The 27,830-nt window shown below is 38.7% G+C and overlaps 1 protein-coding gene across 1 annotated transcript in view; it reads right to left on the reverse strand.

The window, feature by feature from the left end:
* DENND2C (DENN domain containing 2C) overlaps window positions 1-27,830 on the reverse strand; it is an 86,811-nt gene that overhangs the window by 1,906 nt on the left and 57,075 nt on the right. Inside the window, exons 6-18 of the mRNA XM_072644421.1 lie at window positions 25,446-25,542; window positions 21,256-21,300; window positions 18,421-18,608; window positions 16,522-16,631; window positions 15,499-15,568; window positions 14,970-15,047; window positions 12,254-12,394; window positions 6,377-6,525; window positions 5,674-5,851; window positions 5,255-5,296; window positions 4,452-4,557; window positions 1,887-2,126; window positions 749-835 (exon numbers count right to left, since the gene is read on the reverse strand). Coding sequence (XP_072500522.1) covers window positions 749-835; window positions 1,887-2,126; window positions 4,452-4,557; window positions 5,255-5,296; window positions 5,674-5,851; window positions 6,377-6,525; window positions 12,254-12,394; window positions 14,970-15,047; window positions 15,499-15,568; window positions 16,522-16,631; window positions 18,421-18,608; window positions 21,256-21,300; window positions 25,446-25,542 — 1,531 coding nt within the window. The remainder of the gene's footprint in view (window positions 1-748; window positions 836-1,886; window positions 2,127-4,451; window positions 4,558-5,254; window positions 5,297-5,673; window positions 5,852-6,376; window positions 6,526-12,253; window positions 12,395-14,969; window positions 15,048-15,498; window positions 15,569-16,521; window positions 16,632-18,420; window positions 18,609-21,255; window positions 21,301-25,445; window positions 25,543-27,830) is intronic.

Genomic DNA, 27,830 nt, shown 5'->3' on the forward strand with positions numbered 1-27,830 from the left:
AGATTGCCAAAGGTGTCATGACAACAAAGGTTAATAATCACTACTTTAGAAGAGAAGGAGGAAGGGAACAAGCATTTACGGTGCCTACCGTGTGCCAGGCACTGTGCTAAACACTTGGATCTCTTTAGATTATCTACTCTGTTACCTTGGTTTATAAAGGAAAAGAAGTGACTTAAAGTATGTTTGATTAGTATGGATTAGGATTAGGGATATATATTCCAAAACCAAATAAAAATGTATTTCTTTTTCGGAGGATAGGTGTGATTTGGTATTTTGGTTTGGCAGTTCCATGTATGCTCTTCCATAGATGGAGATAATTAAGAATTGACTACAAGCAACTAGGAATCTGAAAATAATATTGTTTAAATTTGGAGACTAAGCTAAGATTTGTCTAGAAACAAGAATTCCTGTTCTGTGCTAGGTCCCTTCTATACTCAGGTGTTAATCCTTTGGTTTGTAAGGTAGGGCAAAAGTAGCTGTCTGAAGGAGGTGTCCCCAGAGGACCACCTTGGGCAAAGATCAACTGATCCAGGCATGAAAGGGAAAAATTCACAACTACTTGGATGTTTTTTCTCCTTCAGGACTCAGGAACTAGGGAGTTGTCTTAACAGGATGACACATCATTAGCAAGGCTTTTCTAGGTTATTAGCACTTAGACATTTTATGCATCTCAATATTTTATGGTATCTTTGAACTGTGGCATCATGAAGGTTTTCTAACCATACTTAATACAAACATAATAACTTACCAAGACTTCGAAGGATCTTGTTCACCCCACTGGGTTCAGACTCTGGAATTGCTTCCAAGTACTGAATGGCCCGGACTTCAAAAAGGCCTACGAGGGAAATTCATATTGTTGAAACCAACTTACATTCAAACACTGAACTAATGCAAGAGAACTTAATTACCTTTCTTTGAACATGCTAGATAATTAAAAATCAGGCCTCCCTCTAGAGCCAAATGGAACCTCATATCATACATCATAAAATGCTGTGCCAATAAGTTTAATCAGTTTTCTAATAATGGACTTTTCTGTACTTAACTAAACTAATCCCTAGATTAGAGCTGTGGAGTTTATCAACAACCTAGCTATAGATTTGGCTAGGGATTAGTCTGCTGGCATATCCTTCAAGAACTCTGAGTCAATTCTATGTCATGATGGGGTTCTGTAGTAGGACATTAGCTGAATATATATATCTTTGTAGAAGATTTATGAGAAAACAGACAAAAATCACGCAGGATAGGAAGGTTTTATTGGTGGAAGGGATACTCTAATTGTAATATTTTTTAAAGTAGTGATTTAATCAGTGTAGATCTTTTCAAACACAGATCACAACTCCTCCACACTTACTAAATGGTCTTCAGTTGTGACTAAAAGAATCAATCATGTGGTAACCAGTATTGGAGAGGTAATGAGCCACAAGAACAGATAATAGTGCTGGGCTTGGAGTCAAGAAGACTTTTCCTGAGTTTGAATCTGGCCTTAGACACTAACTAGCTGTGTGACCCTGGGCAAGTCACTTAACCCTGTTTGACCCAGTTTCTTCATCTATAAAATGAGCTGGAGGAGAAAATGGCAAATTATTCCAGCATCTTTGCCAAGAAAACCCAAAATGGGGTCAACAAAGAGTCGCACATGACTGAAAAACTAAGTAACAAAGAGCCTCTCTAAACTCAGCTAGGCTAAATCTCACAACATATTTACAGTACTTCATGAGGCCTACATTCAAGATCTTTTCAGTATGCTACAGTAAGACATTGGAGTAAGACTTCAGTGAAAGAAAGAAGGGATCCATATTAATAAAATCTCGGATTTTTCCAAGTATTTTTCAATCAAGTACTTCAAATGGACTAAAGAAGAAGGGACTTTACTTGTAGAGACTGACCTTTAACCCCACTCTTCCGAAGTTCCCTGTCCTGGATGAAGCCAGCAAACATTTGTGTCTCCATGAACAGATCCAGGAAGTGACGCACACTCCGAGAGGTATGAGACTTTCGGAATGGCTCCCTCTGGAATACTCGTTCTCCACGTTCTGTCACAGTCATGTTCAAAGAATAGTGTCCCACCAGCTCCACAAAGAATCTTACAAAAGCTTCGGATACCAGGGTGTTGAGTGTTGCATCTACTGCAAGATATAAAGCAAGAGTTTGGGGTTTTTTGGTGCTATTTGTATACAGAAATAGTTCTTGTCGGGGTAGGTAATCTATAGGTCCTACTAAGAAGCAGTTATTAGAAGAACTGGGAGCAAGCTACGTAAATTCTGATTTCCCTGTACCAAATCTAGAAGCAGTCAGATTCCTTGGACAAGTAACTACTACTTTATCTCCCAACAATTTTGTTGTTGAATCTTACAATCTTACAACCCCTGAAACTGCTCTCTCAGAAGTCATCAATGACTCCTAGCCAAATCCAGGGAACTTTTTATGGTGCTCATGTATGCTTCATGATACTGTTGATCATCTCATTCTTGAAGCTCTCCTTACTGCCTTCTCTCCTACTTCTCTTCCCACCAATTCTGATTTCTTTCTTTCCTGGCCTTTACCTATAGTTGTCTGTAAGAAAAATATGTTGTGAACCATCTGAAAGTGCTAAATAAACATGAATTAACTATCATAATAGCTCCCCAACCACCTTTCATACAATGCCCTAACTACTTAACTTGACATCGAAGATCTTATCAAGTGGCCCTAAATTTAAATTATCTGTCCTACTTTTCCTATTATTCTCAAGGGGTTAAATGTCAAAAAGTCAAAATAATTGTCATGAACCCTCTGCTTTTATTATCCATTATGGTAAAAAAAAATTTTTTTTAATTATCCACTAGGTCATAAGCCCACTGAGGGCCAGAACTAAATAAGTTTTAATCATTTTTGTATATTCCACAGCAGCTTTGCACTCAGTAGATTATCCATGCCCTCCCACAGTTTATCCATTCAGTTTTGGGACTCCATTCTGGAGCTGAGATATCTTTATTAGTGGGCGTTAAGTGAAAACTCACCTAATCTCATCATATCTAACTGGCCTTAGACCATTTAACATTACATCCAACAGTGCACCAGAACACCATACCTTACCCTACCTCTGAGTCAGTCAGTAAACAAGCATTAGGTAAGTAAACAAGCTAAGTGCTGGAGATACAAAGAAAGACAAAAATACAGTCATTGCTCTCAAAGAGCGCACAGACAGAAGAAAACATGCAAACAACTATGTACAAAGAAAATATATATGAGAAACTGGAGGAAATTTCAGAGTGAAGACTTTATAGCATTAAGAGGAAACAGGTTCTTATAAAAGATAGGATTTTAGCTGGGACTTAAGAGAAGCCAGGAGATGGAGATGAAGGAGGAGAGCTTTTGGGGTATGTGGAACAACCAGCGAAAATGCCCACAGTTGGGGGATGGAGTGTTTCTCTCTAAGAAGAGTAAGGAGGCCAGTGTCACTTAGTGTATGTTTGGGGGGGTGGGGGTAAGGAAGGTGTAAGAAGACTGGAAAGATAGGAGGGGGCCAGGTTATAAAGGATTTTGAATATCAGAGTCCCTGGAACTATTAAATAGGTGACTTTGTTGAACCTGCTCTTTAGGAAGAGAGGCAGAGAGATAAATCAATAAGCTATCACAATAATCCAGGGTCTGTACCAGGGTAGTTGCAGTGTCAAAGGAGAGAAGAGAAGAGATCATATACAAAAGACATTGTAAAGTTAGAACCAACAGAACTTGGCAACAAATCTGATATTGGGAGTGAGAAGCTGAGGAATGTATGTAGGCTTAGTTAACCCAGGTGACTGGGAGGATGGTAGTACCCTTGACAGTAATAGGAAGCAATAACCAAATTAGTACTACCCTCATTACTGGAAAAGTTCTGACAATCTACTGTTCTGTGCTTCCTTTCACAATTTCTCTGACTGCCTATACCAAATTCCTCCTTCCTGGCCATTACTACCCTATTTTTCCTATTAAAATGTAAGCTCCTTAAGAGAGCTAGGATGGTCTCACTTTTCTCCTTGTATCCCCAGGACCTAGCACATTACCTAGCATAGAATAGTCTTTTAATAAATCGTTGCTTGATTGTTGAATGAATAGAATGCATTCCCCACTCCTGTTCGCTAACCCACATCCTACACTTTAAAGACAAGTGCAAGTCCTAGCCTGCTCTAGAGAAGCTTTCCTTCATTATACCATTCCACATTAACCTTTTCCTTCCCTGAATTTCTTTAACCCTTTAAGCCTACCCCACAATCTGGCACTAGGTTCTCTAGTTTTTTCATGTAATATGCATCTTTCATTTCACATTCAGCTTGACAGTAACTTCTTCAGTGCCTTGACCTTTGTCTTTTTGTATCCTTTGACATGCTGAATAGGGTGCAAAGGTTGGATTAAGTAAGGACTAACTAAACACCAGTTGACTTGGGAGTCACAGAATCACATGATCCAGTTAACACACTTTCTTGTACCTTGTGGAGAACTCTGCTCTTGAGCCAAGATTTCATTTCGTTCTTCCAAAATCTGCACCAGAGCAGCCTGGAGTTTCGGTGGTAGAATGTCACCTTCATCAGAAACCTAAAAAGACAACAGTGGAATTGTGCATGGATTTATGGACTGGAACTCAAACATTCACTATTGATATTCAGAAAAAGCAGTGTTTTTTTATTCTTTGCTGTATGAGAAACTATTTCTCCTAAACTGAGCAGATTTAAAAGCAAAATATTAGATAATAACCACTGATGTCAATCAGAAAAATAACCCAGTAACATCACTTAGCTTTGTAAATAAGCTTTCATCCACGAATCTCATGATCTCTGCTGATCTGATAAGAAAGATGTCTTTCAGAAGGATGATGCTAAACTCTGAAATGCTAGTTGGTTTTGAAATTGAGTCAGAACTATTAAGTAATACTCAGACCTTGTTTCATGCACTGTCAGAAACCTACATCCTGACACAAATTATGTGATGTTTGGTAAGCTGACATGAATTCATCTGCACTTTGAAAAAGGCAATGCAACGAGCAGCTCCCTTCTTGAAGACGCTGTTTACAATGAAGCTTTCTCCTTGTTTGTGAAATAGCCTCATTTTCTCAAACTAACTTTGTTACTAGACTGTAACTCTTAAGGTTACTCATTGTAAATAAAACTGAGTATGTGGAGGAGCTCAAAGTCTAACTGAGTCAATTCCTCTAAGGAAATTATTTTTCTGTAAAAGATCTATTGAAAGCCGTCTCCCCAAACATTGTTATGCAATCTCCTTCTGTGTCACTCACCTCTTGCAAGAACTTGTCTGCACAGAGATCGACAATCAGCACCTATTGGAGAAGGGCGTCAGGCAGGTTAGACTGGAGTCATTCACGTAACATTTGCTGAATCAAGGAGAGGGTTGTGGTTTTTACAAGCAGTGGGAACAGTTTTCATGAAAGTGACTCAAAGTTCTGTCCTGTTTAAAACTCTACCCAGGGTATTTCTTGGGTTTTGAGCCTGTTTCCTTTTCAGTAGGTCAACCTATTCATCTAACACAAAAACAAGTTTGACTCGCTATAGTTAATATGATACAATGGGGTACTTACCTATATTACAATCAATCTTAGAGCAATATAATTTCTTTTTCAATTTTGGGAAGAATATATTAAGAGTTTTCACATGTGTTAAACATTAAACTATCATCCCCCTCATCCCCTTCCCTTACCTCTTCAATGGGCAGATCCTGGAGCAATGGTAAAGAGCAGGACAGGATGCCAATGAGAAATGGGGTGGGTGAGCACACAATGTCAATCATGGAGACTGGCAAGACTGGGATGTAGGTGTGCTGCCAGGTGAAGGGATACAGTGTAGCTACCACAGCATGGCCACATTTAGACAGAGTACTGGCCGGACGAGAAAGTAAACAGTGTCACACAGAGATACATGGAGGTCCAGGCAAGTATGGCATAAAAAGAGGAGTTACAGGTAACTTCTTATTCTCACAGATCTAGTCCTGATTTCTCATTTTAAATTGTGAATTAAATTCAATTACATTTGAATTTAAATAAATTATCTTTCAAATTAATTCAATTTATAAAGGAATTCTCAATTTTAATTATAAATTAAATTCAAAATTAGTTTTATTTTAGATAGTAGACTTCTCTCTATCACTAATTGTATATGCTCAGAGGATGCAAAGTAATTTAAACTGCCTAAACAAAACCAATTAAAAAGCCATGTCTACTGCAAAAAGAGAGATGTCAAAGCCAAACCTAAAAGACTTCTGTACTTTTATTTTGAATCACCTAGTTCCCAAATAGTTTAATTAGCTTGACTAACTGTATATACATATTTTAATAAGATGCCCAAATTAAAAAAAAAATGAATAAAGCAAAAAAGAAGTGTAAAGTTGAGTATTATTTTCCTACCTTAAATTGTTGGCAACAAATATAACCCTTCGTTCTAAAAGGAGCGAGGCACAGACTCGGATGAGTTGACATACACTTAAACATTTAAATAGACACTCAAAATCAACATGTTCAAGCCGAGAATCCAGTGGTCTGCAGAGTTCAATTGACTGTGAAGACAAGTAAATGTTGGAAGAAATGATGCAAAAAAAAATCTAACTTTACTATGTCTACTTTTATTAATAATATAAGAGAGAAGTCTCTTTTGGAAGGGTAAGCTGCCTTAGCCCCACAATCCTCTACTTTATGTTCCTACTCTAAATCCATCTCTTCCTTCTGACAACCAGGAGGACTCTATACAAATTGTCATTTTCCACAATAAATCATAACATTATTCTAAAGACCTAGAGAAATATGGAAGAGCGCCACTGCTTTCTTGGGTCTAAGATTATGCTATTTCAAGAGATCAGTCAAGGCATTTAGCAGCTCAAAAAACATCCTCTATGCCTACTTCACAGCCAATCTCTCAAAAAAAGCCATCTATACTTTATGCCTCCACTTTCTTACTTATCTTCTCAACCACTTGTGATATGATTTCCAACCCCTACTATGCTATCTTCAAGTTACTAATGATCACCTGCTAAGTAGTCTGAGAGCTTTTTTTCAGTCTCCATTCTTTTTGATCTCCCTATCAACCATCTCCTCCCTCCAGGACACTCTCCTTCCCCACATTCCAAAACATTACTCTCTTTTAGTTCTTTCCCCTTACTTGTCAGACCATTCCTCCTCAGTCCTCTTTCCGTATCAATATGCCTTCAATATAGCACAACCTAAACACAGCTATCTCCCAAGGCTCTGTCTGAGGCCCTTTTTTCTCTATCTTCTTTCCCAGTGACCTTATCCAGTTACATGGGTATTTAATGATCATCTTTATACTGAAGACTGCTGTATATCCAGCTCCCATTCCTCTCCTGAGCTCTAGTCCCACATCACTAACAGCCTTCTGGTTATCACCAGCCTAAAAGGTATCTTAAATTCAAGGTGTTCAGTATTAGTATACATAAGTCTTTCACTTAATCCTCACAACCAGCCTGTGATGTCGGTCCTACAAGCTGTTGTAAGGGTCAGGTGACACTATAACTACATACACAACATAATGCTTTGGAAATTGTAAAGAGATATAGAAATGTTGTTATGGTGGTTATTATTCCTCTAGTACTCATTTTTAATAGAATTCTGATAGAAACTGTCCTGGAACATGTTGTTATTCATTTATATTTTATATCCTCTAGATTTTTGCACAGGAGAAAAAAATAACTGCTGTTTGTAATTGTATAAAATACTGAGATTTAAGCTTATTTTTTATAGGCTTTGCGACAACTCAAGTAGCAGGCAGGATAATGAGGAAGCTATGCACCTCATCTTCTTCCTACCTGGTTTTGATTTCTTCTGCATGGTGTCTATATTTTGAAAGCGTTTCATTCCATATAACTTGGAGTTGATAAATATCTGGTATGGTAACATCCATTAAGAACATTGTTCATAAATGTTTCTCGATCAGTGTTATGTTCAGGTGATTACGGGCAATAGTTTTGTATATAATGATGCTCTTGTTACAGTAGAGTTTATTTGCTGAATTCTCAAGGTTATTTTAAGCTCTACATTTGGAGCACAGAGATTTGCTATCTATTACTTTATGAAAGATGATGACCTTCTGATGTATAATTATAGCCATCAGATCATATGTTATTAGGCATTTGGCAGGTCATAAATTTTTGCAACCTGTAATGATGTACTGCATTATTTTTACCATTTACTTGTAAAATATATATTGATCAGTAAGCTAGCACTCCTTAAAAATAACATTTCTATGATTTCTCTTGGTGATAACTTGATCCTGAACTGCCATCATAAATCCCTCCATTTTCATTTTTTAAAATATTCATGATCATAGCTATCTGTTCCATTCTTTGGTGACATATTTTAGTTGTGTTCATGTGATTGTTGTCTGTAGAGGGACTTTTGATTCCACATCCAGATTTTAGCAATTTAATAAATTCCATCTGTAGGTAAATCTCTTTTGGTTACATTTGACAAATTCGGTGGCATGTACCTATTAATCAGTCTTTACTCTCTTGTTCAACAATATCTATTCCAGAAGTATTTCTGTTAAGTTTTTAATCCATTTATGTGCTCTGAGAAAATCTATCCATCCTTTTCCTTAAAAAATTGTTAATCATATTATAGCTTCTTTTGAATGAAAGACTCTGTGTTTCATTAATATAGAATGTATTTTTCTGAGAATATTTTCCAATTCTGTTTTTGTTCATTTTATATTTCCAGAAGTCTATTTTTAGATAGTTATTGCTTAGGTGTTAATTGGTTTCAATATGTTCTCATTAAGTATTTCTTTCAAGGTGCCAGTAAGCCTCTTGAAATACAAAGCTATAGCCTTCTCCTTGATAATTTATCATTATTATTCTGTTTTCCCCAGAAATCCAGTGTTCCTTCAGAGTTCCCTGAATCTCTTGATTCACCCACCATCTTTCTAAATGTCTTCCTTGGAACCATCCTTGTCTCTTCTCTCTCTCTCTCGAATATCCTACTGCTTCAGTATCTTTTGCATACATCTCAAAACTAAAATGGCCACCATTCTAGTTAAAATCTTCATTGTCTCTCACCTGGAATATTCTAGTTATTATCTAATTGTTCTCTCTGCTTTAGGTTTCTGCTCTCTCCAATTCATCCTCTACATGTCAATATAATGTTCCTATAAAGCTTAGAGCTGATCACACTACTTGCCTGCTCAGAAATCTTCAGTAGTTCCCTATTGCCTTTAAAATAAAATAGAAACTTAAGTTGGCATTTAAAGCCCTTTATGATCTGCTCCAATCTATCTCTGCTGACTTATTTCACATTGTTTTCCTTCATGAAATGTATATCCCAGCTAAAGTGGTCAACATCGGCTTCCATCTCTGGCTTCCATGACTTGGCTCAAGCCCTCCCCTATGCCTGAAATGCACTGTTTCCTTATTCCCACATCTTTAGCTTCTTTTAATACTTAAGCTGGTGCTAAGTACTAAGTGACACCATAGTGCACAGAGCACTGGGCCTGGAGTAATGAAGACCTCAGATGAAATGTGGCCTCAGAAACTTAGCAGTCATGTGATGCTGAGCAAATCACTTAACCTCTTTTTGCCTCAGTTTCTACATTGGCAAAATGGGGATAATAACAGCACCTACCTCTTGGGGTTGTTGTAAGGATCAAATGAGATAATATTTGTAAAAAATGCTTAACACAGAGCCTTGTACATAGTGGATGCTTAATACAAATTTACTGAATTGAGTTTGTCCAGTAGTCTGTGGGAGTAGTCTACATTTTTTGTATTTTGTTAGAATTGGGAGAGAGGACATCTATGACTTGCTATACCTAGAAATTCTGCCTATTAGCAAAAAAAAAAAAATTATGAGGAGTTACCCCAGCTACTCCCTGCTGGGCTGTCTTCTCTCCTCGTTTCATACTATATCACTTGGTAATCAGCTGCCATAGAGTCAATAATCAATCTCATTTCTGTTCAGATGACTTTCTATTCATATGATACAACTAGGTGGCGCAACGGATAGAGGGCTGGGCCTTGAAGACTTGAATTCAAATTTGACCTCAGACACTAATTAGCTGTGTGATTCTTGGAGAAGTTACTTAACTTCTCTTTGCCTCAGTTTTCTCAACTGTAAATTGGGGATAATAGTAGCCTCACATGGTTATTATGAGGATCAAATGAGATAATATTTGTAAAGTATCTAGCACATAGTAGGTACTATATAATACCTATTTTCTACCCTCCACCATTCTCAGATCTATTTATCCAGTTCTAAACTCTCTCCTGACCTCTAGTCTCCTAATTTCAGGTTCCTATAGATATCTCAAACTGAGTATATGCAGATATCTTAAACTCAACATGTCCAAAATGGAACTCATTCTCCTTTTCTTTTCTAAATATAATTTTACTTCCACAAACATGATTTTTACTATTGTCTTAAAGGTGTGAATGATTGTTTCCTCAAATATCAGGGAAAAGTAAAAACAAATAGTATATTTTTGTTATTTTTATCAGCATCACATTCTGTCACTTAGTCTGATGTTTGAAATTTTAAGACAAGGCAAAACTAACAACTTTGAACAAAGATCAAATATCATTCCACAAGGAATTATCTCTCATAAATTTCTCAAAATTTTAAGTCAAGCTTTTTTGAGTTCCACAAGGCTCTAGCACAGGCCTTAGAATGGAGAAAAATAACTGGTTTACCACATGCTCCCATTTGTCACCGAGAATACAGAATTTCTTTTTCTTCCAATCAGTCAGATTCACCTCAATGCAGATAGGATGCATTTTTCCAGCCTTGTTTTTTTCTGCAGGAATCCTCCAACTGGACATTCATTTCCCAGTGACCCCAGTAGTTCCAGCTTAGAATTTCCAAGTGTCACAAAAACAAGAGAGATACTACCATGGCAAGAGGAGGGACTGCCTCACTAACCTGCCCCTAGTATCATTCTTGTAAAAAGATTTGGCCATCTTCAAGTCAGCCACTACAGCTGATCCCTGATTTAGTCAATCTAGAGTCTCTGAAGTGCCTAGGCCATTCTTAAGACAACAGCCCGTAATCACGAAAAAAGTTGTTAAAGTAGGAGGAGGAGTTTACAGGCTGGTGAAACCCTCTGCAATGCCATCCTAGACCATGTTCTGCATGTGTACCATCCTGAGGGACCCAAACTCATTCTTTTTATTACATTAGAACATAATATCATTTTATTATTGGAATGATATTAAAGAAGAAGCATTAACACCTGCTTTGCTGAAATATCTTTCAGATCACAGAGCTTTTCCATCCAACTGAAATCTTCCATATGTGTTGTCTCCCCCATTAAAATGTGAGCTCCTTGAAAAAGGGACTAACTTATTGTTCTATCTGCACCGCCAGTGCTTAGTACACTGCTTTGTATATGGTAAGTCCTCAGTAAATGCTTCACTCATTCATCTTTCCTTCCCTTCCTAACTTCCCTATAACTGTGAAGGGTACCACCATCCTCCCAGTCACTCTGAGGCACAACCCAGGCACCATCCTTTACTCCTCACTTTCAAACCCCACGTCCAATCTGTTGCCAAGACCCGATATTTTGTAACATCTTTCATATATGCTCCCTTTTCTCCTCTGACACTGCCAGCACCCTGGTTGCAGGCCCTTCTCATCTCACACCTGAACTATTGCAATAGCTTTCTGGTTGGTTTCCTGGCCCCAATTCTCTCTCCTCTCCAGTCCATCCTCTGCTTAGCTATCAAAGTGATCTTCCAAAAGCACAGGTATTCTGCTATTCAATAAATTCCAATAATTCCTTATTGCCTCCAGGATCAAATATAAAATCCTGTTTGACTTCCAAAGCCCTCCGTAACCTGGCCCCTTCCTACCTTTCCAATCTTCTTCCACTTTACTTCTCTCCATGTCCTCTATGATCCAGTGACATTCATTTCCTTGCTATTTCTTGCAGAGCATACTCTTATCTCCTGATTCTAGGTATTTTCATTGGTTGCCCCCCCATTCCTTGAACTGTCTGCCTCCTCAACTAAAATCCCACTTCCTGTTCCTCCTTAATGTTAGTGTCTTCCCCCGAGATTATCTTTAATTTATCTTGCACACATTATTTATACATAGCTAGTTGCATGTTATCTCCCCCTTTACATTGTAAGCTCCTTGAAGGCAGAGAAAGGTTGTGTTTTTTCCCCTTTCTTTGTATCTCTAGCACTTAGCATAGGTACCAGCACATAGTAGGAACTTAATAAATGCTTATTGAGTTGACTACTCTATAGAGTTATCAAACCGTTCCAGGACCAACCAACTTACCCCATCTCCAGCTCCTGGGAGGTAGCTCTTGACAGTGATAGTACGTCCAGGAGCAGGGAAAGGTGCTTCCATGACACTCCGCATGAAAGGATATACAAGTGCTGGAGACATCTCTCGCCTCTTCTCCACTTCATCCAGAATCTGTAGAAAAAAATCATTCAGTTGTTTTCCCTGAAGAGTTAATTGTCCTTTTCTGTAATGGCCCCATGTAAGAGAGAAATCCCAGAATTGCCAGCCTCTGTGTGCAACACTCACACATTACCCAATCCCTAATCTGGAATCATAAATACCACTAAATAAGCTCCCCCAGCCAACCAAATATCTCCAAAGTATTACATTCCAGTCATACTCTCAGAACCAAAACACATTTAACCTTATCATTCTAGTGGAAGGATAGGGGTTGATTCAACCAATCACCTCACTTCACTTAAAGTAACTACCATAATCAGTTGGAAATATTTGTATTGAATCAATAAGTCAAAGGTATTTGATTTTCAAAATGTCCATAATCAGTTTGGAAGGAATGAAAGTCATCTGATGAAATAAAATGACATTACACAGGAAGTTTATTAGGATTGACTGAAGAGACCCAGTCATACTTTGTGGGTTATGGATAAAGAAGAAGCCAGTTCTGAACCTGGGCATTTGAGTGTCAAGCATTCTAATGAAAAACGATTCAGCCAAGTTCCGATCAGTAATTGCTTGGGGGAAGAGAAAGGGTACAGCCTTTGTTTCCTCCCCTGCCTTGACCAGAAGATGATATGGTAAACTTTTAAAGGTGGGAAGATTTTGTTTAGACTTCTCATGGGCATACCAGCAGTGTCTCTGGAACAGATGGTGGTAGTGTCTGCATAAGGAGCCAAGGAAAATTTAGATATGGTAGAAAGGTAAATTCAGGACTCTGCAAGGAGCCCAGCAGAAAGCTACACCATGTCTAGGAGGAATGTAAGACCTCACAAAAGGAAGAAAATAACTTCTAGCAACCAAGAATAATCAGTTACTCATTTGCTACATACACTGTCTAAGTATGAAACCACCTTCCCCTGTATACTGTACGTACTTGTGGGAAAGTGTGCCTCTGATTTAGGGAGATGGTTGTTGCACCATATGTTTTTTCTTCTATACCTGTTTTAAAAAGCTCAACAAATGAGGCTGGCGAACTGATATTAATTAGTAATCAATGGGAGGACACACACCAGTGGGGGCTCGTAGAAATAACACTAGAAAAATTGCTTCACAATTCCTTAAGGTTATCCCTGGACAAGTGAAACAGAAGAACCCACCACATTCTGTGAGAGTGAGTTTTGGAAGCATAAGCCCTGGGGCCTGTATTGCACTAGAATGATATTAGTAACAATAACAACATTAAAAATAGTTCTAATTTATGTCAGGTTTTGAGGTTTACAAAGCACTTTCCTCACAACGCTGTGAAATAGGGAATATAAGTTTTATTCCTGTTTTATAGATAGTAGAACTAAGGTTCAGAGAGTTAAAATGACTTGCCTATGGTCATAAAGATAATAATTATTAGAATCAGGACTTCAGTCCAAGTCCCCTGAATCTTGGTCAATGACAACAGCAAAACCAATAAAAATGGCTAGCATGTAGAGAGTGCTTTAAGGTTTGCAAAGTGCTTTATAAATACTTTTTCATTTTATCCTCACAAATAGCCTGTGGAAAATAGGTGCTGTTCTTTATTCCCATCTTACAGATGAGAAAACTTGAGGCAAACAGGTTTAATAACTTGCCCAGTGTCACATAGCTAGGACCACATGCCTCCTGCAGTGCTTCTTAAACAATGGGTCTTGACCCCATATTTGCAACCCACAATTTAAGAAGCACTGAAGGGGGTCATAGCTTAAGAAGTCCTGCTCTACAGCAAGGGTGTGTACTCTTTGTAAGAAGTAGCTACTTTCTTTTCTTTGAAGCACTGAGATCACTAGGTAGAAGTGAAGGGGGTGGCATCCTGAAATGTACAGTATTAGAGAGTTATCTTGCCCAATGATACACAGTAATATACCAGAAGTGTGGCTTGAAACCAGGTCCAACCTAATGACCTACTCTCTATCCATTATACTGTACTAAAATTTAATAGGAACAAATATAAAGTCCTTTTGTGGTGGTTCAGTTGTTTCTGTTGTTTTTAATTCCTTGACAGCCTATTTGGGATTTCCTGGCAAGGACACAGGACTGGTTTGCCATTTCCTTCTCCAAACTTTTTATACATGAGGATCTGAGGCAAACAGTTTAAGTGACTTGCCCAGGGTCACACAAGTCATACACACACGCATACACATATATGTGTATATACGCACATACACACATACACCTACATCTATTTATCTAGCTAACTATATATATACATGGACACTCAGACACACACATAGTGGTTAAAAAGTTTTGTTGGAGGGAAGGATGGGGTCAAGGATCTCTACTGACCACACTTTCTCCTCAGCTAGAAATTCAACCAAGCCATAGTAGGTAGAGATCTCACTAGGTAAATGGTTCAAAATCTACTGATCATTGCTTAGCACAGCACCTGGCATATAGTAAATGCTTAATAAATGCTAGTTAAATGAGGACTGGTTATTTACCCCTGCTGTAAAGTAACATTTAATTCTGTGTCCCTTCATACTAAACAGAAAATTCCTAAGAAACAAAAATTTTTAGAGCCCAGAAAGAATAACCTTTCAGACAATACACAGATTCCACTCACCTTTGAAAAGAGGTTGAAGCAACCCAACCGACTGACCACGCAATACACCTCAGGCAGTCTCTTTCCTTTGCCTTCTGGCTAAAATAGAAGAAAACAACACAGAACATGATGTACCATCAAAACCCTATGAGGACCAAGCTGCAGCCAAAGCATTGTCCTTTATTACAACAGAATTCTGGGAAATTCCAGTAGGGTTCCCATGCAGAAAGAACTGAGGGGGCCAGGGAGTAGCTTGGAGCTGCTTTATACGGTGTGCTTTACTCCTAAATATGTCTGTAATACAATTAAGCAACTGTGTCAATAACTTCTTTCTTTATGTATTACTACAAATGATTTCCTTCTAACATCCACCTTGTATTGACTGCCTAATACTAGCAGAACGTCAGTATCATAAATAGACCAATGAGTGGCTGACACACTCTCCCCACTCATCCCGCTCAGCCCAGACCTTTTACCTCTGAAAGACCTGCCTCAGCCATCCTCACCATCCCACTTATCAGTATTCTGGCAGCCTCAGCCCAATGCTCACCAAGAGCTTCTTGCAGTAACCAAACCACCGACTCCCATCTTCACCCGTCAACACAAAGGAGAAAGTTTCACTGTAAAGAAAGTCACCAATGGAGCATCAGATGTCAAGCTTGAATCAGGTTTGAAAGTTACACAAGGGGTTAACTGAGAAATGGGAGTGTGTGTGTGGGGGGGGGGGGGGGGGCTGTGTGGCTGTGTGGCTGTGGCTGTGTCTGTGTATCTGGAGCCAGAAAACTTTGCATCAAATCTGGGCTCTTGTGGGGCCTTGGGCAATCATTTCACTTCAGTTATCTCATCTGTAAAGTGAGGGGTATAGACTAGATGACCTACATACAAGCCCTTGTTTGGTTCCAATGCTATGACCTAGAAATTAGAGTAAGGCCATTCAGTTTGAGGATAATATGGGGCTGAAGAGTATAACCACTTAGTATCTCAAGCCATCATATAGGGTATGACACATACACCAAGGTTTCCAGACTCAAAAAGGCATCAGAGTCACATCTGTATACCCAGAACAATACAGACCTAGGCAGGATAGAGCAATCCATGAACACTGCTCTAACACTTTCTCTTTCCCACAGAGGCTGGGTGGGATCCACCTGGTCACACCCTTCACGCTAGAGCCTCCCTTAAAAGTTCTACACAATAAACAACCTGGGCTGTGGTTCTTTCAAAAAGCCTGAGAGAAAAACAAGGTGGAGACGTTTGTGATGCTGTTTCCAGAGCAAAACCCAAATCTCCATCCTGCCACTGGGGGGCGTTCCTGGCTTTTGGTCAACCAGAGGAGTAATTGTTAAGGCCTTTCTCAAATGTGTTTCCCTTCAGAGACTGCAATGTTCCAGTATTTTTCTTTTTTTTTTTTGAGCTCCCACAGAGGGAAAGTTCTAATTCTGTTTCTTCCTTTCCTCCCACTCCATCCTTCTTCATCAGTGATGGTATTCACTTAAGCTCCATTCCCCATCCTTTCAGACACTCGGGCTCCACTTCCACCTCAGCAATTACCCGAGTACAAAAGTCTACTCACCTCTTCAGTTCTGATGTAGGCACCCAGTCCTTAGAATCAGGGAAACAGAAGCTGGGGATGACTTTGAGCCTCTCCTCAGTGTCTTTGGATTGCTTGAACGATTGTTCAGCCTGAAAAAAGCAACATCTTTGGTAATTAAAACCCTACACCTCTTGAAAAGGGGACACGGAGCCAAGCCCCAATGATAGAGACATGATAAGCCTATGTGGTCATTGTGATGTTCAAAAATGGGGCTATGCCTATAATATAGCTTGGAAAAATAAAGTCATAGCTGTAATGACATAAGCTGTATTGATTAAGTTATACCAGATAAGAGAAATTCTCTCTGTACAGGACAGATCCCATAATCCTCTGTCAGAAACATGGATGCAAATAATCTTTCTTATCTAAAGATTAATTCTTTTCTCATTAGTCAAATAGACTAACTCAGAAGAGAGATACAGGAAATAGTGTGATCCAAAACGAACACAAAAAACACCTTACCAGTTATACTGATAACAGAAGTTCTGTTAGTGACCAATAATCAAAGCACATTATGACAGGCAGATAAAAAATATCATTTTGGGGAAAGAACTATTTTGGGAGTCAAACCCATGTATAATCATTGCTTCTACCATATAATCTTTGCTATGTAATTACTGGTTCATTGTTTCCTGTAAAATTTAGCATGAAAAGAGTCTTTTATGTAAGTTTGGCATCATATTTAACAAAATAGCCTAAATGGAGAAAAATTAACATTTTAAAATTCATTAGTTTGGCTTGTTCTGCTACAATAACAAGCAAATAATAGACCTGATTATTCCATTGCCTCTTTCTAGCTAATAAAGATGGTCTACTTGTTCACTCCATTTTAACAAGAAAACATGCCATTCTGAGTTAGGTTCATCCTGCAAAATGAATCCCAGGATTTGGTAACAAATATATTCTAGCTGCATCTTCTATTTTAGCCTCCAATGAAGTTAAACTCTGAAGCCTTATTACGGCATGGAGGTGACCCTGGTTCTTGAAGAATATTCCATATGAGTGAAAGGTCTACCAAATCCTACCGAGATGGAAAAACTTCAAGTACGGCTGCACCTAATAACCATCCTAGCTGAGATTAGTAAGGTTCATCATCAACCACGTCACCAGCTTAGAAAGTTGCTTGGTTGCAGAAACTTAAAAAGACATCTAAAGCACAGAGGAGTTCCCCTCTGAGTCAGGAGGGAGGGCTCACACTAATGAAATCACAACTCTTTTGAAGCGAATATCTTTATTTATGCAAAATGACTCCTACTCATCTTCAGCATCTTCCACCTTAGCTTTTACCTCTTCTTAAAGTATGACCAAGATATTAGGGGAGAAGTCAAGTTACTTGCCTAAAGTCATCCAATGAACCTAAGTCACTTCTTGGTCCTCTTCTGAGCCAGGCTTTGCTTAAAATGTGCTCATTCTTGAACTTTCTTACCCCTTAGAATAGAACTGACTTTTCCAAAGTCCATGATTTGGTCTTATGTGGAAGATTTCTTGTAGCTATATGTTGATATATGCCATACACCATCTCTGGTGGTACAGTAGGTATAGTAAAAGGCCTGGAGTCAGGACGACTCGAGTTCAAATGTGGCCTCAGATACTTACTAGCTGTGTGACCCTGGTCAAATCACTTAGCCCCATTTGCCTCAGTTTCCTCATTTGTCATATGAACTGGAGAAGGAAATGGCAAACCACTGTGTTACCTTTGCCAAGAAAACCCCAAATGCATCATGAAGAGTCAGACACAATTGAAAAATGACCAAACAATAAGAAAAATATACCACATCTTCTAGGTAAAGTTGGTGGTGAATAAAGAAACAGATTGAATAAATGTTTAAACACACACACAAAACTGCTGAATGACCCTAGATGTCCTTCCTTTAATACCTTGCTGGGGAACTGCTGTATGACCTGAGGAGTATACGTTATTTCTAGTGGTTTCTTCTGCAGAGACACCACAACAAAGAGTTCAAATAACTGCTGTTCCTGGAGCTCAATGAGGTCTCGCTCCAGAGTCTGGTAGTGAGGGTTCCTCTTGGATGACTGCTGCAGCTGTGCTATTCTCTTGTGGCGATCTAGGAGGAAATGGAAGAATGTTATTTTTTCCTTTGCAGGTAGTCTTGCTTCTCCAACATCTAGAAATCTTACCTAATATAAAAGTCTTCCCAAAGAGTGCCTAATGAATGGTGACCAACTGATGTTTGCTAAATATACATTATACTTTGGACCAGAGGTTCCCAAATTTATCTGGCCTACTGCTTCCTTTTCAAAAGTAAAAAAATTACTCAGCGCCCCAATGGAAATCTACTTTCTTTAATCCTTTAATAGTTTTTTGAAATTTGTATTATTTCAAAAAAATAGAATTTTTTTAAATGATGCATCTGAAATTTAATAATTTACTGTAAATTTGTGGAGGGGGTTTCTGCACTGAAATTTTGATGATGCAATATTGTATCATGTAACCGTATAGTATCATATTGTAAACAACTCATTACATGCACATTTTCCTGCCAATGCATGCTGGACTTCCCAGCAATGCCCAACAGGACATGTTTGCCTGTCAGCACTTGCTTGTTAAGACCTGTCAGTGGACTTGACTGCTGATCAGTTATAATTTGTATTTTGTGGGTTTGCTTGGAAAATAATGTAATCACTATGACTTTAACTCTGTTACACAACAGAAGAAATGTGCAAACGGTTTTTCAAAATTTTCTTCTCTTCTTTCCTTATGCTTCCACTGCCCCCTAATTTTTATTCAATGCCCCCCCCCCTTGTACCAGAGACTACTACCACCACCCTCCTCCCCAGATTGTTCCAATGTCCATAGAGGGCAATACCACCCACTTTGGAAACCTATGCTTGGACTATCAAACACAAATATGATATTGAGGTCCTTATGTTATCATCTCTTTAATGGCACACAAATTTCCTCTTAAGTTTATGTTCTACCACCAAGTCCATCAAATCAGATGTAAAACCTATGCAAAAAAAGGCTTTTGTTTTTAAAGAAAATTTGTTTAATGACAGAAGCTACTGTTAGGTCTATGATATCTTGCTGTTAAAAAACCAGTTGTGAAAGTTACAGGATCAGCTTTTAATAACTCCAAAACAAGATGAAAGTTCTCCTCAAAGAAATCCTTTTCCTTTCTCTGCTTTTTCCATGACACACGTTAAAAAAATTCAGTATTATATGCCTACATCAATGAACTGGGATATACCAAAAAGGAAAAAAAAAATAAAGGAAAAAAAGACATCTTTAAACTAATTATATCATGAAAGTACATAGCACATAAAATTCTAACATCCCAGGAATCAGTATATAATTCTGACCTAATTAAGACCAGACATGTCTTATGACTCATTTTTTTTTTTGAGTTACAGTTCATTCTCCTTCCATTCTATAAGTTAAGTTTCATTGCAGATCAAAAGTTTCACTATGGAAATTCATACAAGATACCTCAAGGATTGAACAGCCCCACTGGTTCCAAATATCTTTCATAGCAGTATTCAGTAAATCCCATGCTCTAGGCAAACTTCCATCCAAAGGGCTGTTCCATTTCAAGTGAATTAGATATTCAGAGCCTGTTTCTATGCTCTAGCAATACCGAATGAGTCACTATAACACCTCCAAACTGAACTAGTGATCATCTGAGTTTCACCTTCACACAGGCTAAAAAATGAAACTGCCTGAAGCAATATGGGCCAGTGGAGGTAGCATTAAATATACTTTCATAAAAATCCATGACCTGCTCTGATCTCTGATACACACATACATATTCTCTAACTTTTCTCTTGTTTGCTTATATTCTTAACCTGACACAAGTATCTCTTACATTTTAGGTCTAGCACGACAGTAGATTTCCAGACTTCCTGTCTAAGATTTGTAGTAGAACATATATCATTTGTCCTACAGAAAATTAATGATAAACTCCTTGAGGGTAGTTTCTCTTCATATTTGTCTTCCCAGCACCTAGCACAAAGCTTTGCACATACTCTCGTCCATATCATGCACTAAGTACTTAATGAACATTGAATTAAATCAAATTCTGAGATTTGAGTTCCATACCTGAGATTGTCTCATACCTAGCTCCCATTTCTGACCATTTCTACATTTCTTGCTACCTTTCTAACAAAGAGAAACAAAATAATTTGCCCTGAGCCAACCACTCGAAATTAAAATGAAGTTGTAGAACACCGCCCCCTCCCCCCCCCCAGCAAGGTCCTTGGAATAAATATGCTAGTGAGATAAGTCATCCCAATTGTCCCAGCAATGGAAAATAACTTCACACAATGGAAACTAAAAAGGAGCTAAATGGAGACTTTCTGAACTATGTGCTATCTAATTGACTTCAATAAATGCACTCAAGTGCCTGAAAACATGGGCCCTCACCGATAAATGATCAGTTTAGATAACGATTCATCTGCTCTTCTTTGGATGCTGACTACAGCACAAGACTGCACAGAGACTCTGTGCCATTCCTATGGGCCATTCCAACCCAAGTGTCGTGTTGGGCAGTCTTTCTGTTACATGAACATTTTTTTTTTTTAATGAAAGACATTCTGACAATGCACTATTGAGCTACCTAAGAATCAACAGGTATCAGTGGTAACGGAATAACCAAAAACATGAAACTCCATCTGATAAAAGTCAACTTAATCACAGCTCCACACCTTCAACCATGTTCATTATGAAAATGGAAAGCACTCTACTGACTGACTCACTCTTTGGCAGATATTCTGCGTCACTTTCGTTCCCGCTGGCTTCACCTGAAAGGACAGAAAATGGGTTTTCATTTGTATACTGTATATTGTGATTGATGGGAAGTTGATGGAGTATAGAATAACTAAGGTCCTACTATCTAGGGTAACTGACCGATGGGAAATTTCATAAACTTTGAGACCCACTGTAAGGAGCATGTATATAAATATACATGGTCTCTCTTCTCACCATCTCCAACTCTCATTCTCTTTGCCTTCCAGTATTCAAAGTAAGGAATCATGGACTAAGAGAAGACATTACAGACTAATCTAACCTACTACCCAATGCTCAATCCTAGGAAAAAGTTCAGTTCCAAGTCAATTCTAAAAATGTAAGTCTAATTGAGAATGGACCTGGCTAATCACCTTTATGCCTACTGCCATGTTCAAAAGATATAGGAAAGGTAGGATGAAACCTAGTTAGCTTAAAAAAAAAAAAGACCTTCATTCATAGTTAAATCATGAATGGAAATGTCAAAAAAAGAGCAAAAGTGTGGGCAGACTACCAAGGAATTGGTACAAAAAAATATTCCACCTCCCAGAAGAAAGCTTAACCTCTCTCCTGGGCCTACATCCCTTTCTTTCTTCCACTGATTTTTAATTATCTTTTGTACATGCTAACGACCTTGTATATGTAGAAATGAAACATTTTCAAGGTTAAGTTGGAATAGCAAGAGATATGACAGCACAAAGAACACTTTTAATGCAACCCACTTTTTCCATGGTAAAAAATGGCCATGATAGGTATGTATTTTGTAGTTTGAAAAAAAGTGAGAAGTTTGAGACTGGATAGAAGTGGTGGTATTACCACTTACCACAGTCTTAGGAGGAATCTCAGACAGCATTTGCTTTCTCTCTTTAACAGAAGATGGGCTCTAAGTTTGTCTTAAGAGAAGGAAGAGAGAGAGAGAGAGAGAGAGAGAGAGAGAGAGAGAGAGAGAGAGAGAGAGAGGAGAGAGGGAGAGAGGGAGAGAGAGAGAGAGAGAGAGAGAGAGAGAGAGAGAGAGTGTGTGTGTGTGTGTGTGTGTGTGTGTGTGTGTGTGTGTGTGCGTGTGTGTTTTCAGACCTCTGATACTTGTTGAGGGCCAACTGGCTTAGGATCACAGAACCAAAGCTGCAAGGAGTCTTGGAGATTGTCTACCAGGGGTGGGGGACCTTTGGCCTCAAGGCACATGTGACCCTCTAAGTCCTCAAATTCGGCCCTTTAACTGAATCCAAATTTCACAGAACATTTGTTTGGATTCAGTCACAGGGACGAACTTGAAAACCTACAGGGCCACATGTGATCGAGAGGCCTCAAGTTCCCCACCCCTGGATCCAACCTTCTCCTTTTAAAGATGAGGAAACTGAGGCCCAGGGAAGTTAAGTGACTTGCCTAAAGAGAAGCAGGTAGGAAGCGTCACACAGGTGGAACGTTAATCCAAGGTGCTAGTTCTCACTCTGCAGTCAGTGGAGTTGACTCAGCCATGCTTAAACTCTCCCTACTCTCTGCCTTACCAGGAATATCCCAGCAAAAGTAGTCCTATGGGATTCTCTTCTAGGTATCTCTGTCTAATCTTTCTGGAAATATCTTTCCTGCATAGCTTCAGCCTTCACTTTGGTCCCTAACTTTCTGTTCTTAAGTGTGGGTCTTCCATCTTCCATAAATCTTAATCCAATTCATCTCCCTTCTGTGTGTGTCTTCTATGCCTGACTATGATATGTAAGAGTTATTGTTCAAAGTTGTTAAAGGTAAGTCCCCAAATTCAGCTAATATTTGTGAAGCTCCTACTATGTGTAAAGCATTGTGCAGAGTTCTTCAGGTGGGATAGTTTTGATTGAACAAAAACTCCCACGGTAATGAGCATTGGTTTGCATATCAATCTTTAAATGTCTAATTTAATTATTTCCTTAATAAACTATTCTTGTTTTCAAGGGGAATTTTGACAGTGTAATCTTCCAAGATACATTATGGCCAAAGTTTTAAAAAATGACATGATATCATAAGATATGTAGAAGTAGTAGATGTCCAAAGGGGAGTCTGGTTCACAATTCTAGGAGAAAATGCAGGAATACAAAAAAAAAAAAAAAAAAGAGTCTTGCTACCAACTCTGTTGGACAATTCAGGCATAGAACCAAAAATCATAGGATTCTTGGTAAGACACTTGTTGTAGCCATAGGATTCATGCTTTAGGCAAAAACTGGATCAGAAGTGATCTCTGAAGTCCCTCACTACTGCTAGATTCCATGATGAATATGAGAAGAAAAATTAAAAAAAATCCTGATCGAACATAGTAGATAATGCACTGCTTAATTCAAGGATAACTGATCAAAATAGCTCTGTAATATCATACAAAGAATGCCCAACAGGATTATAATCAATTGACCAAGAAGTATTTGCCAAACACTTCTAGCCACAAAAGAGGTGGCTAGATGTAAAACAGTGAATAGTGTCAGGCTTAGAATCAGGAAGATCTGAATTCAAATCCTCAAACTCTTACTAGTTGTGGGACTTCGGGCAAGTCACTTAGCCTCTCTCTGCCTCAGTTTATTTAACTGTAAAATGAAGATCACAATACCTTGCAGGGCTACTGTGAAGATCAAATGAGATAATATTTGTAAAGTCTTTAGCACAGTGCCTAGAAGATAGTAGGGTGCTTAATAAATGCTTATCTTCCCTCTACCCCCCATCCTCATTATAAGTTCAGAACCTCATGAGGTTCTGTGGGAGACGAAATAGTATAAGACATGGTTCTTGTCCTCAAGGAGATTAGAACTGAGACTATGGAGAGCTTACTCACTGAGGGAACAAGATGAACATAGGAAAGTATATCAAACAATATAAGAAAGGATTAAGTACTAAATTATAAGTATGATATCTATGAACTAGATACTATGAGTATGATATCTATAAGGCAATAAAGTGGTATGGTGAAGAGATCACTGAACTTTAGTTAGGACAGACTTGAATTCAAATCCTGCCTTAGATACTGCCTTATTGCCTGTATGACCCTGGGCAAGTCAATTAACTTCTCTCAGACTTAGTTTCTTCATCTGTCAAATGGGGATAATAACAATAGCACCTGCCTCCTAGAGTTGTTGTGAGGATCAAATGAGAGAGCATGTAGCGTGCTTGGCAGATCTTAAATTACTTTATAAATGCTATTATTAGCCAGCATTGATGAGACCTCAACTAGAAGCCTTTGGCCAGTTTCTGAGATTTACCATTTAAAGATGTGAAGAACCCAGAAAGAGCTGTGGGAAGGGACCACCTCATCTACCCAGCTCCACTGAGGGCAGAGTGAGAGGGAACGACAACCAAATTGGCCACTCTCGGTCCTCTAAGTTAAAGAAACATTTTTTTTATAGTGAGTTAAACATTAAAATGAGTTTTCAAGGGAAATCAGGGTGGGAAAAACTTCATTCCTTGGCAATCATTAAATATCACATTAATTTTCATTTGGCTTCAGTGATTCAGATATCATCCTTTTGGAGGGCACGAGGATAGATGAGACGACCTCTCATGTTACTGACAGCACTTTTAGTAACTAAAATGTTAGCGTTCACTGAGTTATTAAGCACAAGATCCCCAGAATGTTTTCTGAGGACTGCTAAGCCAGTGGAGTTTCCATCTTAGGTAGGCCTCTTAAGAATGTAGGGCAGTGGAGTTTATTAAATGACCACACACCACCCCAATGCCAAGCATTATCCCTCAAACATATACTAAATTATTTCCTATACTGGTATAGTATAGGAATAGTATAGTATAGGAACGGTAGGGTAGGGTAGGGTATAGGAATGGTATGGAATGTGATGGGATGGGATAGAATAGGAATAGTATAAGTACTGTATAATACAGTATAGCACAGTACAGTATAGTATAGTACTATATGGTATTGTATAGTATAGTATCCCTCAAACATATACTAAATTGTGTTCCTTTGCCCTCTACAGCCTCTGCTAAGTTAGACCCTGGCCACACTGACTAGAATCTGAACCCTGTAACCTGGAAGGCTCCATGTCTAGATCCCTATTCCCCAAGCTCCAAAGGAAAACCACTTTTTATTACTTTGGAATTGAAGTTTCTTCACAAGACCAATGGCATACTTTACTTCGCTATGCTCCATCTCTCATTCAGGAGGCTGTGAGAAGTTGAGACAGAAAACTCTTCCTACCTTTGGCAGGGGGTGTTTCCTTCCCAGTGCAAGGATGCAATTTTACTCTCTTCTTTCCTCTCTTGGAATCAAAAATATCCTGTATTTTCAACACAAGCTGAAATCACAAACAGAAAAGTATAGGTTACAAGTAGTAGCCACAAGCACCAAAACCCTGAATTTTGTTCAAGTATCTGGGGCTCCTTGTTCTCAAAAGCGATTCTTTTGTTTTAGGGGTGAGAGATTTTTAAACTCTTTAAATAAAAACTAAAGTTATGGTTAACTGTCACATGGTAGGGATGCAATTTTAACTGAAAGTGATTAACTGTAGTTTTGGGTGCTGATCTCATTCAGGCAATGAAAGTAGGAGAGAGGGAGTTTGTTTCCAAAAGAGCTCCCTTGGAGGCCCTTCCAAGATCCCATGTCCCAGCATGTCAGTGAATCTGGTTAGTGGGATTTACTATGGAACTCAAGTTTCCTCTTGCCCAAAGTAGGAAGTGAAACATTCATTTATTTGGCAGGCAGGGTGGGGCCCAGTTATTACGTTCCCATCAATAACGCGTAAAGAAGAGTAATTATACTTTGTAAGTGTTTGCCAAATTGAACTCTCTACCCCTTTTGTCTAAATAACATTACAAGTTTATTTACAGACATATCCAACACCATCATGAACACAAAAGACCCTCATCCCATGTTCTTTTCTGAAGAATAACAAGTCTAAGACACATCTTTTATCTTGCTTCTTAAGGGCTGCCTCAAAAGATGAGTTCCCTGTCATGGGAGATATTTTCTTCCAAGCTTCCCAACCAGGTGGAGATTGAGTGCAGGCAAAGCTTTAACTAGCCAAGCCTTCACTCGGGCAAATTCAGTTGTTTAGGGCAAGGCGAAAGTGAGATGAGGGACACAATGATGTGGACACAGTTCCACTTACAGTTGGGCTGGAAGGAGGTAGCCTAAACCCCATCTATGCCCCACATATTCTTGAGCTAGAAGGAGGTAGTCTGTCACCACCTATAGTCAAACTAGAAGGAGGTAGCTTGTCCCCACCCACGTCCACAGGGCTGGTTGTGTCCCATGGCTCTGGAGGATCACAGGGCAAGGTGTGAAGAAAATGATGGCCAAGGGGAGGGAGCATACTTCTCCCACCTGCCCTATCAGCATCCTGGGATGCAGCCCAATTCATCCCACGCTAATTATGGCTCTGGCATATACCAAGGCCATGCTGGACTAGATGCCTTCTGACGACACATCTAAAGTCTGAGATTCCATGAACATATTTTGCCGTTTTTATTACAATTATGCAATCTTAGAGTCCAAAGCAAACTTAAAAGTCATCCATTTCAACCTCTACCTGAAATATGAATCTTCTTACACCAAAGTGAGCAGCCATCTTGCCACTGCTTGAGCACCTTGGCACGGGACTCACGCTACATTTATTATTTTAATCAATCTCAAGGGAAGGCAGCCCTACCCATTCATTGTCAAAACTCTTGCCTAACTGCTTCTCTGCATTATCTGGGTGCGTCTTAGAATTAGGGACCTGCCCCAGTTAAATTCTTTCTAAGCTTTGGGAGGAGTTGGGGGGGGGGTTGCTGGGGAGGAGCAGAATGCAGGAGAAGGAAGGAGGAAGCAGAGATACCCAATTGACCCCTTTATAAGAGAAATTTATTTTTTACAAGTTCCTCATTAATCAAATGTTCTTTTATTCTTCGTTATAGATTAGATTGTGAGATTCTTGAGGGGAGGGGCTGTCTTTTGCTTCTCTTTGTATCCCCAGTGCTTAATACAGTGTTTGGCTTAATAAATGTTTGGTGCTTAATAAATATTATTCATCCATATTTGATTTATTTAATACTAAGAATGTATGATATTGACAGCATTAAGTAAAAGTCCAGTCTCAAAATTACTTGAGAAATAGTCAAGTTGTTTTCTGTGGATTTGTTTTTGTTTTTTTTTTTGGTATTTTTCGTGTTTCTCCAGCAATCTTGGCAACTGGAAAGCTGTTGAGTCATTTCAGAAAAAGAAAATAGTATACGCTTCCAATACGCATAATGTTCCCACATTTTTGGATTAGTCTGATTTTCTAAAAGTTTTTTTTGAAAGTTGCTGTTCTTAAATCTCACTATAAAAACCACCACCACTACCACCAAACAGGAAATTCAGCAAAGAAATGTGTAGCGTAGTAGAAAGGGCACTAGAGTTAGAATCAGAAAATGGGTTCAACTCCTAATTTTGCAGCTTACTAGTCATGTGACCTAGAACTGTTTTCTCATTTGAAAAATGTACATACTTCATAGGCATCTATGCAGATCACTCTCAAAACGGAGTTCTTCATTTGGGATCAGTGTACTTTTAAAAAAAAATGCATATTTTGACAACTGTATTTCAATACAATTGGTTTCCTTT

Source organism: Notamacropus eugenii, chromosome 2 (assembly GCF_028372415.1).
Source record: "Notamacropus eugenii isolate mMacEug1 chromosome 2, mMacEug1.pri_v2, whole genome shotgun sequence".
NCBI classification, from domain to species: domain Eukaryota; kingdom Metazoa; phylum Chordata; class Mammalia; order Diprotodontia; family Macropodidae; genus Notamacropus; species Notamacropus eugenii.